Raw genomic sequence first — 13,838 nt, forward strand, 5'->3', positions numbered from 1 at the left:
TTCAGCAGACATTTAGGACGACTTACCTCGCTATAAGTAGACTTGTTTCCCGCTCCCTGTCTATGTTCACCTAGAACCAAACAGACATGGTTAAAGTCTATAATGTGTCTCCGGTCTAACAGGAGGAGCCACAGAGAAAGGCGTAGAGAGCAGGGGCTGCGCTTGTCCATGAAGCCTGGGTGACTGCGAGACTAAAAGACACAGCCGCTAAACATGGCTGCTGTATCTTAGTTCCTACTAATAGGAGGTCAGGAGCTTAAAGTGGAACCGTCATGTCTTCATCAATTTTATCCTATGTTACTGCTGCTGCAGCATTATGCATAAAGCAATCTTAGGTTTCTTCAGATACCACAGTTTTCCTTAAGTTTTCCCCCTTAGTTACAGCTGTTTTAATCCCTACAATATGATGATCTTTTCAAAATGGCCCCTCTGCCAGTTCTCTGAAGCCAAAACTGCCTTCCCTCACTTCCCATATACACGTGCTGTAGCAAGCAGCTTCCTGACAGCCAATCAGATTGGATTACTGAGAGACACGCCTCCTCACTCTGAAGCCTAACGCAGGCATGCACTGTGGAGGACCGCCCCTCTGTCTTCTGTTTACACTAAAGGGAAGACAGACAAGCCCTAGCTCTAACTGGCAAAAAAAAAAAAAAAAAAAAAAAAAAGACAGTTACACTTTAAAGGGGCTGTGCCTCAAAAATATTCTACATTTTTCAAACTAGCACCTGGATCTGAATACTTCTGCAAATGCATGGAGTTAAAAATTTTGCACAGCCGCTGAGCTATTCAATAAAATGTATCGGTGTAGCACCACCTGCTGTTTGTTCTTTTCTTTCTTGTCCTACTGAGGTGGTCGCACGTGCCCAGCTTAAATTTTCAACTGCCACCAGCCGTATGTATGGTTTTGTCTTTTCCGGCAGGCTGTTCCGGTGGGGCAACAGCCTGCCGTATCCGCGCTACTGCAAGTCCATTGTGCTGGCGGAAATCCGGGGGTCTGACTACAGCACGGCAAACGTGCCGAGAGGCGGCCGGACTAAAACCGCACTGTGTTGTAGTTTTTTTTCTCGGTGCATGTTTGCCGTGCAGTGGCCGGACCTCCGACCAGCCCCCATTATAGAGAATTCCGTCAGCATGGTGGACTTGCAGTAGCACAGATTCAGAAACAGGCTGCCGCTAGTGTGAAAGTAGCCTTAGACTGATTGTCATGTAGTATAGGATATCGGATTTTCATTTTTTTGCATGAAATATTGCATAAGTAGCGATGATGGGACAGAAGCAGGACCTAAATGTACGTTCATTCCTAATGTAAAGAGAATATCAGATGACAATTATATGTGGAGGTTCTAAAATGGAGATTTTCATATATTTTTGCTGATTTAAAAAAAAAAAAACTAGAGCTGCAGTGATTGTAGGAACGCACCGTAGGTTTCTTCATTGATCGTGCATTTCTTGAAGGTCATGATATTCTGGGTCAACGTCCCAGTTTTGTCGGAGAAGATATACTGGATTTGTCCCAGTTGCTCATTCAGGGTCGTCGTTCTGGCTTTGGCCGGGGTATCCTTATCACTATGGTACATCTGCAGATCCCAGTTTATAAAGTAACTCTGGCCCAAACGAATCACTTCCACACTAGAAAAGTAAAAGAAGAAGAACACCAACATCTGAAAAATCAGCCCAAATATTTCATAAAGAGATTGCCAATGTTTTTACTCTCGAGTATAGACCATCAATATGTGTCTGACGCCCCATTTTCCTGCGATCAGCCGTTTCGGGGTAGCTCTGGTGGCGGATGTTATGTTGGAGCTACACAGTGCCATCCATTGTGTAATGGATAGAAGCGGTTACTACAGGGCTGCCCTTCAATGACGTGAACACTGCAGTTACCAGTTCTGTCCACTACATAATGGGGGGGCTGGCAGTGGAAGCAGGTGGAGCAAGGGTGCACAGAGGTGCAAGGGCCCACCCAGGGTGCACTTAACTGCTCATTTGATTATAGATTATTAGAACTTATTCTCCAGAATGAAGGTTTGCGAAGGGAAAGGTATTACATTCAGCTGAGAGAGTCCTACAAGGCACTGTGCCCGGTTTATCAGTGAATTTCCAGGTGGCAGGGTGCTTTCAATAGGTCTAAAAGACCGGCCCCGTGTCCTGAATGATTGTAGCGGTTGATCACACACGTGCACTGCCACTGATGAACATAGAAGGGTACAGTCACATAGAGAATGAATAGGGCGGCATTGCATCCATTCTATTCACAGTATGGGGCCCGGTGGAGGTCCCAGCAGTTGGGCCCCACAGATACAATAGATATGTCCTCATCCTGAGGATGGGGTGTAACTTCTAACCAGAATAACTCTATAAGACTTGATATCTTACCTCACATAAAGAGAAATGGGTACCATGGTATTCAGAACAATGATGTAACCCCAAAACGCCAGGAAGCCTCGATAAGACGGCGTGTAATCATTCCCATCATAAAGATACCACGACACATTAGCTTGACCCAGCTTTGCATCCCAGAACGTCTGTCCGATAGCAAGGCCGGCTGATGCCAGGATCAGGAGAACAAATATCTAAGGGAAAAAAAAAATTCTGATTAAGTAATGGATTTACAGCTTTCGACAGTTGTGTCAGAGCGTGCCATGATTATGCATATAACGATCATCACCACTAGAGGGAGCTCACTGAACATGTATAACTTAGTTTTCCTTTAAGTCCCCTACTGGTGCCTAATAACCGTCCCAATTTTACCATTTAACACTATAGTGGATGTAAGAGAAGCAGAAGATTTGGCGCTCTGTGACAGAGCTCTTACCCTCATAAAGACATTAACCAGCACAGATAAGTGCATAAAATTCCTGGACCCCAATGCAAAATGTACTGTGGCTATAGTCCAAACCGTCACTTGCGGTACTGTCCTGCCACATGGTGGAAAGGTCTTTGTTACCTCAGGTAACCAGAACTAAGGTATGACTGCAACCTCCTCAACGACTCAGTCTAAGGCAGTCTAACAAACGTGTGCGCCCTGTGGCCGTGCTGCGGCCCCTAATGCACGAACACCGTCCGTGGGGCAGCCGCAGTGGATCACGGACCCATTTACTTTAATGGGTCCGGGATCCGGCCGTTCCTCAAAAAGACAAGACATGTTCTATCTTTTTGCGGAACGGAAGTACGGGACAAAACCCTCACGGAAGCACTCTGTAGTGCTTCCGTAGGGTTCCGTTCCGTGCTTTCGTTCCGCATCTCCGGATTTGCGGACCCATTGAAGTGAATGGGTCCGCATCAGTGATGCGGAATGCACACGGAACGGTGCCCGTGTATTGCGGATCCGCAAATGCGGTCCGCAATTCTGCAACGGGACACCTACGGTCGTGTGCAGGAGGCCTAAGAGGAGTCCATAGTAAATGGGCTGCTCCCATAGACGTGAATACTGCAGTTACCAGAACTGTCCACTACACAATGGATGGAGCTGTGTAGTCTTGGTGCTGGAGCAACAAGGTGACAGCTGATCAGAGGGGATATGTGGTGTTGGACCCCCACTGGTTTGATAACTAAGACCAATCTCAAGGAAAACTCATTAATATCAAAATTCTATACAACCCCTTTAAGAGCTCATGTCTGTTCTGTTCTTTCTGCGGCCCATACGCAGAAACAGTCACATCAATGGGGACGCAAAAAATAATAATAAATAAATTAAAAAAATGAAATGACTCGGTGTGCGTTCCATATTTCTACATGACCATTCCGCAAAAAAAAAAAAAATATAGAACATGTCTTATTATTGTCCGCATTATGGACAAGGATAGGACAGTTTTATTAGTGGCCAGTCCTTCCGTTCCGCAAAATGCATTGTCCATGTTTCGCAAATCCGCAATTTGCAACTGCAAAACGCTCAATGGTCGTGTGCATGAGACCTAATGGGATTTTTTAAAATGTAAAAAAAAAAAGGTCACTTTACAAAATGCAATTATTTAGGACAAAAAGAGAGATTTCTTGTGCTTAACCTGAGCAAAGCAAAAAGCCTACACTGAGCATAAAAAAGCCTACACTGAGCATAAAAAACCCAAACAATTTATTTAACAGGTAACAAATAAAAATGAAACCCAAAAAATACTGAAAACCATGCAGCAAGAAAAAAAAAAAAAAAAAAAAAAAAAAAAAAAAAAAAAAAGCAACTAAAAGGATAAATTACCCAATTCCGTTGCCGGTATATGTGTTCCTAAACAAACACAATTGCTCCCATGCAAAAAAACTGCAACTTTACAAAAAGTTTTAAAACGAAAAAAGTGTGGGCCCAAACGGGATCGATCATTGATGGGTTAAACTTACTGTGTAGACCATGTAATTCATGAGATAATCAATTTTTGTTCTCTTCAATCTGGTTTTCCCACTGTTCCTCATAATTTTTGTGTCAGCGCCTAAAAAATAAATAGTTAAAAAAAGTTGAAAGAAGACAAAAATGATTAAAAAGTATTCTTCTATCATAAACCCCAAGATGGACGTTCTGGTTATCAGAAAGACCTTGTAGGTGGGCATTTTACCTGCAAACAGTACGAGGCCGTGGCAGTACGTGGTGTTGCGGATGACGCAGCCCCTGAGGAGGATTTTATCTGCGTCCAGAGGGTAAGTCGTTCCTCTCCAGCACAGAGTCCCAACAAACTTGTCCAAGCGATTATTGGGCTCCTCACATGTAACGAACCCTGAAAAAGACGACAATGACAAATGGATCATGGCAGAATGCTGTACAGGCAGGATGGAGGAAAGCCCACCAACATCAGCATGTGCCGGACAGGTCAGTGAAGATCCCCACCGCACCTGAGCCCTATAGCAGCCACATATACAAAAAGGTAACTGGACATGCTTGTGACTCTCACCACTGAAGTTATAGCATTATGGTGCATATATAGATAGAACTGGTGTATGTGCCCCTTTTAATCTGGCCCTGGGCCAGAAAGGGCAATCAGCCCAGGGGGACGGTTCAGCTACACATTGGCCTAAAGTGGGCATGAGACCCACTCTCTCCGCAGTCAGCTTCCAAACAAGCGTGCTGCGTCTCTTACCCCCACACCCCATTCACAGTCTATAAATTGTCTACACTGCGTAATATCAGGATGACCATTTTATTAAATACATCCACCATGGATTTTGTTATTAACCCCTTGACAGTCCTAGCCCACGAGGGATGTAACTATAATCCCCTTCAGTACCCTGGACTAGTGTTTCCCAACAAGTGTGCCTCCAGCTGTTACAAAACTACAACTCCCAGCATGCCGCCCTAGACCACCAGGGATGCTAGCACTGGTCACTTTACTATCACGGACCTCCAGGGATTTTACCATGAATCCCTTTACTACACTAGACCACCAGGAAAGTTATGACTATCATTTTTACAGAGAAAATTAGTTATTAATAAAAATTTAACACGAGATGCGATTTGCAGTTTTTCTGGGGGGCTTTTCAGAATCTTGTAGCTTTTTGGTCTCCTTATGCAGAGCTGACAGTTCACGACTAATGAAAACTGACCCTAGGCAGTCCAAATGTCTGACAGGTAAGGAGCCTGAACCCCGAGGGGCAAGGCGTGATGGGGGAACAACCCGAGGGGCAAGGCGTGTTTGAGGGTGTCACTCCGACTACAGTCTAGTAAACATCTTAGTCCTATAATATATCGAACTCAAAAACGAGAACTCACCATCAAAATCAGCCAGTGCCCTCTCCTCCTGCAGCAGCTTGTCCGTCACCTCCAGCGACATTTTGAACTTCAAGTTCGTTTCTCTAGAGGAAAAAAAAAGAAACATCTTGTATGCCTTATTTTTTTGGGTTGGGGTAGCCTAAAATCTGTTCCGTGTGTAATCACAGGCTGAGGTGGATGTGCTGTCCACTCTCCATGCTTTACACTGCAGCTATAGTTGATCATTAGTTACTTTTTATGATGTTGTTATTACTGTGCTGTAGGGAGGTCTCGGGACCTTTACAATGGTACCACCTGTCTACCCCACCCAGAGAGCGCGACTTCTGAGATTACCATGGAAAGCCAAGAAGACCTTGGCATCTGCCCAGGGTTACCTAGAACCTGTAGACCTAATGGAATTGGTGGTTGGGGGGGGGGGGGGGGCAGTTGTATCTGCCTCTCAACCGCAGGCGGTTCCAACTATAATACCACTCGTCATTATCGGACTCTCACCCGTCAAGCTCGGCCGTTTCTACGTAACACAGACTGTTCGGTTCTGAGCTGGATAGTAACAGCACGTCTGCCTGGAAACCGGAAAGAAATATGCGATTAATACACAATATTCTCTTACAATACGCAAATGATAATAATCACTATTGCCGCCCTGACACCAACCGGAATAAACTCATTCTTGTTAATTCGGATGACGTCCCCAACGTGGATGTTATTCCATTTAGTTTTCTGAAATCTAAATAAAAAAAAAAAGTTGGTAGTTATTAATAATTGCACCAAGAAGATAGAATATTAAAGCGTATAATAAAAAATTCTTAAAAGGGCTGTCCACTTTTTAATATTGATGAGCTATCCTCAGGATAGGCCATCAATATCAGATTGGCGGGGGTTCAGACTCCTGGCACCCCCACCGATCAGCTGTATGAAGAAAGTATGAGCGCTGCCTTCTCTGCTCTGTTTACCTGCTCGCCTAAGTAATTGCAGTGGTGAGCAGGTGTCATTACAAGTATGGCGCCCCCATTCACTTCTATGGGAAGCTTCCCTTCTATGCACTTGAACAGAGCCGTCCCATAGAAGTGAATAGGGCTGCCATACTTGTAATTACACTTGCTCACCACTGCAATTACTGCGGCGAGCAAGTAAACAGAGCAGAGAAGGCAGCGCTCGCTGGTATGAGCACTGCTTTCTCTTCAAACAGCTGATTGGTGGGGATGCCATTAATCAGACCCCCGCCAATCTGATATTGATGACTTATCCTGAGGATAGGTCATCAATAGTCAAAATCTTTTTTAAACTGATTTTCATATACTCTATATATATCTGTAAACTAGAGTGGACCAGCTACAAAGAGCATCTTTCACTCTGGAGGACCCGAGATGTCCATACATTATTGATTTCTATAGCAATTACTCATTTCTCCTGTGGTGGCGCTGCTGGGAAATTGAACACTTACTGTCAGGTTCCCTCAGATGATCGCTGATCAGGATCACAGAAATTTGTGATCATCTGGGAGATTCTTCTAATATAAAGTGACTTTTAATTTAAAAATAAAAAATAAAAATCCTTCCTTACCTCCCGTCTTCTATGACTTCACTGGGTCGGTTGTTAACCTCATTGTCCATTTTATGACGAGCCTTTGGAAGTAAAAAGACAAAATGATCATACAGCAAATAATGTGTCTGGATCGCATTTAGATTCATTCAAATGACCCCTCCCCCAGCACTGTACTCCACGCAGCAGGGGGCGCCACAACAGTATATGGGCCACTTAGCAGGACAGGGGCATAGCAATCCAGTAGGGGACGTTGCTTAATTTAAGATGCGTCACTATATGCCAAGACACATTTTGGTACTGATGTCTCGAAACATAAGGTACATTCCAAAACACTCTGTCCAGTATAACCCCCAACATCCCATCCCGGCACACCACAACTGAACCCTTCATTTACTTACAATGTCGTCCACCAGATCTTTGATGGCAGTGATGCCCAGTACGAGCAGCAGAGGGATCAGAGTCGTCGACCACGAGACGGTGGATATTTGGGGAATTGTCTGTAGAGAATAGGCAACCGAACATCAAGAAAATAAATGGAGCATTGACTGAGCTGGTTATGCTGGTTTTGGCGTAAACTTACTCAAAATGTTGCAGATTGGCGCAATAATTGCATTTGGCAAATTTGAAAAGCGAGAAAAACGAACATGGTCTCCAAAGAGACAGACTTTACAGGAGAATTTCAGGATTTTACTATGGATGGCCAGGCCATCAATATCTAATTGGTGGGGGTCCGACACCCAGTAGATCTGGCTCTGGAAGTCCACAGCGCCATCCTTTGTGTAGTGGACAAAGCTGGTAATTGCAGCACCACCCCCCACTGAAGCAAAAACTGCAGTAACACGCTCCGTCCATTACACAATCTGTGGAGCCCTGTAGTCCTCGCGCGGGAGCTGATTGTGAGGGGTCCGGGGAGTCGGACCCCCCACGATCAGATCCTGAGGATAGGCCATCACATGTAAAATCCTTGACAACCCTTTAAGTCAAGATTAAGAAAACAGTCAGAAAATGGTGCAATACTGGTGCAAACCTACACCTACTCATGTAGGAGGCATAGATTTGTCCCAATTGTTCCAAGTTTGTTGAGGCGTGCACCTTTGACAAAATGTGGCGCAATTCACTCCAACTGGGGTAAGATATGGCAGTCTTACCCAATTTGGGCTAAAGTATTTGTAGTAAAATTAGGCAATGCAGACACAAATCCATAAAGCTAACCTCTCCTAGAACCTGAAAGTCTGGGGGCGATGGGTAACCCTACTTATATTAATTGGTAAAAATAATGACCACAGAAGCATCCCAAGAACTACTATGGCGGTCAGTGGTGAGAAGGGGGCTGGCATGAAACTGGAGTTAGAGTGCTTGTCTGCAACCACCACTAGGTGGAGATGACTGCCTGAAGATTCATACCACTCTCATTGAGTTTAGTGCTAGCAGTATAAAGTCACATGCAGGGAGCTCCCCCTAGTGGTGGTTTTCGGCAGCCATAATTATATCACGTACTTTTGTATGGAAGGAAGCAGAGGATTAGAGTAATCAAATTACAGCAAAACACACATTTTAATTTTTACTTTACTGTGATTTTGTAATATTTGATTTGATTGCACCATGTGATTAATATACCCATCTAAAAAAAAAACGTGGAAGGGACAGACAAGTCCACAACAGGAAAAGCAGCAAATATTACATTATTTCCCAATGTTTTATCACACTGTAGGAATGCACAGTCGCCTCCGCCCAGTTATATTGTATTATGGTGACGATGATAATGATTCACTCTCCCTCTGTGTTTTTTGCAGGTTGTGTTCACGCTTCGCACGTGAGAAGTTCCTTGTACATCACCTTCCATGACAGCGCAGGATGAGTTGTCATGTGTAGAAATACACACCAGTGTCAGGAGGTGTGACATAAAGCCATCATTACCTGGAGGATGAGGAGGACTAGGAAGTAAGCGTTGGCCGCCCTCTTGAATTGCTCAAACAGGTTCATTGGCAGGAAGGTGATTGGGTTATACTTGTAGGTCTTTATGGCATTTCCCTGCAGACAGATAATTTTTTTCATGAGATTCAATATTTCATGTGATGTTGCAAACATTGATACATTGTAACAATAAATACTTTACATGGCAATTCCAGGTAAGCTATAGGAATTTCCCTGGAGTAAAATGCACCCCACCCACATCTGTGACAACGTGATGTCGTCATTCTTGTGAACATTTTGTTCTGATCTACCTTCCAGGGCTGTCACATTATATTGAGACATCAGGAAATGGAAAGGGGGAAAAATGAAAAAAAAAAAATAATAATTTAAAAAGGGAGTGTGCCATCAAAAAATGACATTGTTTAGATGATGTTAATGTTAAACATTTTAAGAATTTTTGGTGATTTTGTTTCTTATTTTCCTCAAATTAAATCCTGAATTCCTGAAGTTTTCCGCTGACCACCGAGAATCCTAACAGGCTGACACTTCCTTTATTGTAGAGATTACTTGCAGGTTTACAATGAGGGGTTAAAAAATCTATCATAAAGCTGGAGGCACCTGATAATAGTTTATAGCCACAGATCCCCTTCTCCCCCTCTCAGTACAATGACCTCTGCATGCCCACAACGCTCTCCCGTAGAATTCATTGAATAATCTCTAGACCAGTGTTTCCCAACCAGTGTGCCTCCAGCGGTTGCAAAACTACAACTCCCAGCATGCCCGCACAGCCAAAGGCTGTCCAGGCATGCTGGGAGTTGTAGTTTTGCAACAGCTGCAGGCACACTGCTCTAGACAACAGCTTCCTATGGTCCAAATGGCTACTGTAAAACATAACATTAAATGCTGGTCAGGCAAGATGGCTGCCACCATAATCACGTACAGAAAATGCAATTTAATAAAAAGTCTATAAATCAGAAAAGGAAGACAGATTAGAAAACTGTAATTAGACCTACCGGTAATTCTGTTTCCTTGAATCCACCATGATGGCTACAGATGAGATTGACCCCTTACACAGAGATAGAGAGTTTAAAAGCCCCCACCCACTCTCTCCCTTCAGGTGTTTACAAATTCTCTAAGTGGGTGCTATCAAGTGTTTTCCCTACTATATATCTACATATAGACACAAAAAATATACTTTTTAGATTTTTTTATTTTTTTTTTGAGGTATTTAATTCACACTTATTATCAGTACATTAAGGGAGGTAATATACGAGCCGTCATGGTGGATTCAAGGAAACCGAATTATAGGTAAGTCTAATTACGGTTTTCCATTTCATCCACAATGACGGCTACGGGTGAGAACTAACAGATAATGCTGTAGGGGGAGTTACTTTACTGCTTGCAGAACTTTCTGGCCAAAGGCCAAATCTGTAGAAGCATTATTTAGATATTTAGACGATGATTTATGAATGTATTGATACCAGACCAAGTAGCTGCCTTACATATCTGATCAAGAGACACACCAGCTTTCTCTGGCAATGAAGAAGCCATAGCTCTGTTGGAGTTGGCTTTTATTCTAGTAGGACAAGCGTGACCCATTAGGGAGTAACAGCATGATATAGTGGATTTTATTCAGCGACCTATGGATGCTTTGGAAAGTTTCTTTACCTTATTGCAACCTGCAAACTGAATCAATAGATTATCATCTTCCCTAAAAGCTTCTGTGGTCCTCAGGTACTGGATAATAGTCTCCCTCACGTCTAAAAGATTAAATTGTTCTTCTGTGGGTTTTTTTTGGGTCACTACAGAATGATGGTGAGACAAGTTCCTGGTCCCTATGGAAGTTTGAAACCACCTTAGAAAGAAACCCCAGGTCCAATTTTAATACTATCCTGTTGGAAAAAAACGAAAGATAAGGTTCTCTACATGAGGGGGCCTGAATATCTCCCAGGAGCCTAGCAAATGTTATGGCTATTAAGAAAGCAGTCTTAAAGGATAGGTGCTTAATGGAAATATTTGAAAAGGGAGCAAAAGGTGATCTTGTTAACCCATTTAAGACCAAATTTAAGTCCCATTGGGGACCATTGATGGTCTAGGTCTGGATGCTGCTCTTATGAACCTTCTAACACATCTATGATAGGCTAGATTTGTATCATAGAACTCCCCTAGGGCGGAGATCTGTACTTTTAAAAGGTACTTGGTCTAAGGCCTAGCCTTTTCTGAGGAAAATCTAAAATCTTTTGAATACATAGCGAAGACATATTTGGAGAGTCTTCCCCCAACCAAGTACAGTACTTCTTCCAGATTTTTATGTAGATGGCTGAGGTAACCTTCTTTCTACTGGTTTTAATGTACGAATAACTTTGTCAGAAAGTCCCTTACTCCTTAAGACCTCGCTCTCAGGATCCAGGCTGACCGTTTGAAAAGACCTGGTTTCGGATGGAGAATTGAGCCCTGCGAAAGAATGTCCTCTTGAAAAAGGTATCACCCAAGGATCCTCAAGAGCCATTTACTTTAGAATGGAGAACCAGCTTCTTTTGGGCCAGTAGGGGGTTATTAGTATCACAGTTACTGGGTCTGTTAGAATTTTCTGTAGAACACGGGGGATTAGCGCCCAAGGAGGGAAAGCGTATGCTAGATCCCATGTCCATTTTACTGAGAAAGCATCTACTGCCCATGGCTTTTCTCTGGGACCTAAAGAGCAAAAGCACTTGACCTTTGCATTTCTTTTTGAGGCGAACAGGTCTATTTGCGGCAAGCCCCATTTGGCGGATATTTCTTGAAAGATTCCTGGATTTAAAGACCATTCCCCCAAGTCTAGGGTCTTTCTGCTCAGGAAATCTGCCTCTAAATTATCTGATCCTCGGAGATGAACCGCTGTAATGGATAGGACATTTTCTTCTGCCCAGGAAAAAAAAAATTCCGCTAGAAATTTCAAACTTGGGGACCTCGTACCACCCTGATGCTTTAAATAAGTGACAGCTGTTGTATTGTCCGAAAAAATGTAGATGTTTTTTTCTTAGCAGACTTTGAGTTACTTTTAGAGTCTCCCAGACCGCACGCAACTCTCTGTAATTTGAGCATTTGCTTTTTTTTTCTTCTGGCCACCTTCCTTGCCAGATTGAGGAGGCTACCTTTGCTCCCCAACCCACACTGCTTGCATCCGTCACGATCTGTATCTCTGGTTCTTTTAGCCAGATGACGCCCTTTGATAAATTTATATTTTTCTTCCACCAATTCAGATCCGATTGTACTGGGTATGTAATGACGATTTTTTGTCTAGGGAGGATTGCTTTTTGTTCCAACTCCCTAAGATCCAGGTTTGCATAGTTCTGAGATTGGAAATTTTTTAAATTTTTTCTATGATGGCTTCTATGTTCTCTTGTGGAAGAGATGATGTTTGTGATACCGAGTCCAACCTTACTCCTAGAAACGTCCTGTTGGGTGACGGGATTAAGTAGGTCTTTTTTACATTTATTAACCAACCCAAGTCCAATATTTTTTGCAAAAAAAATATAGTCTGACTGCTTCTCCTTCTGAATTTCCTTCCAAGTATGGGATGATTAACAGACCTTGTCTGAGGGGAGATATCATTTCTACTACCAACTTTGTGAAGATTCTTGGTGCTGAGGAAATACAAAATGGAAGGGCGAAGAATTGCAAATGGTGCAATATGCCCCCGGGGCCTTTTAGTGCAAATCAGAGATATTTTGGGGAGTTTAGATGGATAGGAATATGATAGTAGGCGTCTTTGAGATCAATAGATGTCATGTAGGCTCCCTTTTTAATTAGGGGGAGAATGGACTAAATAGATTCCATCTTGAACTTTCTGTATGTTATCGATTTGTTTAAATCCTTTAAGTTTATGATGATATGGAAAGATCAGTCTGGTTTTTGGACTAGGATTAGCCTTGAATAGAACCCTTTCCCTTTTTCTTGGGTACATTTTTTACTACACCTGATATTTTTTATTTTAGAATTTCCTGCCATATTTTTTATAGAATGGTGGAACTGTGGGAAGTGGTCTGAAATCTTCTTGGGGGGTTTGAGGCAAATTCTATTTTGTAACCGTTCTTTACAATGTCTAACGCCCAAGGGTTTGATGTTACAGATTCCCACTGGGTCAGAAAATTCCTCAACCTTCCCCTCTACTATGGCATCATTGTTTTTCGTTCTGCTTATTTTGGGGGTTATGGAGGCATTCCCTACCTTTGCCCCCTATGTTTTTCCTTTTCCCCTATGGGGTCTGGATTGCGAATTGAAAGGACAAAAAAAGTTTTTTTCCCCTCTTCTGGAAAGCCCTTCTTTTTATCGTCCGCTTTTTCTAGGATTTTATCTAATACAAACACATATTTTCCTGAAAAAGCAATGGAGCATAATTTTGCCTTGGAGGTTCTGTCACCCCCTCAGGATTTTATCCATAGTAATCGCCTTGCCGAATTTAAAAGGGCTGCATCTTTGGCCGCAAATCTGACTGATTTCGCAGAAGCATCTGCCAGGAATGCAGTGGCGGACCTTAGAAGGGGGATGGAGTGCAAAATTTCTTCCCTAGAGGTTTTATTCTTTATGTAGTTTTCTAACTCATTAAGCCAGAAATACATGGCCCTAGCCACAGAAGTTGCCGCAATATTTGTTTTTACCCCAAACATGGAAGCTTCCTAATATTTTCTCAAAAGAGCGTCCGCCTTTC

General features: G+C 43.0%; 1 protein-coding gene across 2 annotated transcripts in view; it reads right to left on the reverse strand.

The window, feature by feature from the left end:
* Positions 1 to 13,838, reverse strand: part of ATP8B1 (ATPase phospholipid transporting 8B1) — a 120,190-nt gene that overhangs the window by 30,761 nt on the left and 75,591 nt on the right. For both annotated transcript variants that reach the window (XM_044275106.1, XM_044275105.1), the window contains exons 4-14: positions 9,152 to 9,265; positions 7,633 to 7,731; positions 7,253 to 7,314; positions 6,344 to 6,416; positions 6,182 to 6,252; positions 5,690 to 5,772; positions 4,542 to 4,700; positions 4,330 to 4,418; positions 2,377 to 2,573; positions 1,421 to 1,629; positions 27 to 70 (exon numbers count right to left, since the gene is read on the reverse strand). In XM_044275106.1, coding sequence (XP_044131041.1) covers positions 27 to 70; positions 1,421 to 1,629; positions 2,377 to 2,573; positions 4,330 to 4,418; positions 4,542 to 4,700; positions 5,690 to 5,772; positions 6,182 to 6,252; positions 6,344 to 6,416; positions 7,253 to 7,314; positions 7,633 to 7,731; positions 9,152 to 9,265 — 1,200 coding nt within the window. The remainder of the gene's footprint in view (positions 1 to 26; positions 71 to 1,420; positions 1,630 to 2,376; positions 2,574 to 4,329; positions 4,419 to 4,541; positions 4,701 to 5,689; positions 5,773 to 6,181; positions 6,253 to 6,343; positions 6,417 to 7,252; positions 7,315 to 7,632; positions 7,732 to 9,151; positions 9,266 to 13,838) is intronic.

This window comes from Bufo gargarizans, unplaced genomic scaffold (assembly GCF_014858855.1).
Source record: "Bufo gargarizans isolate SCDJY-AF-19 unplaced genomic scaffold, ASM1485885v1 original_scaffold_883_pilon, whole genome shotgun sequence".
NCBI classification, from domain to species: Eukaryota; Metazoa; Chordata; class Amphibia; order Anura; family Bufonidae; genus Bufo; species Bufo gargarizans.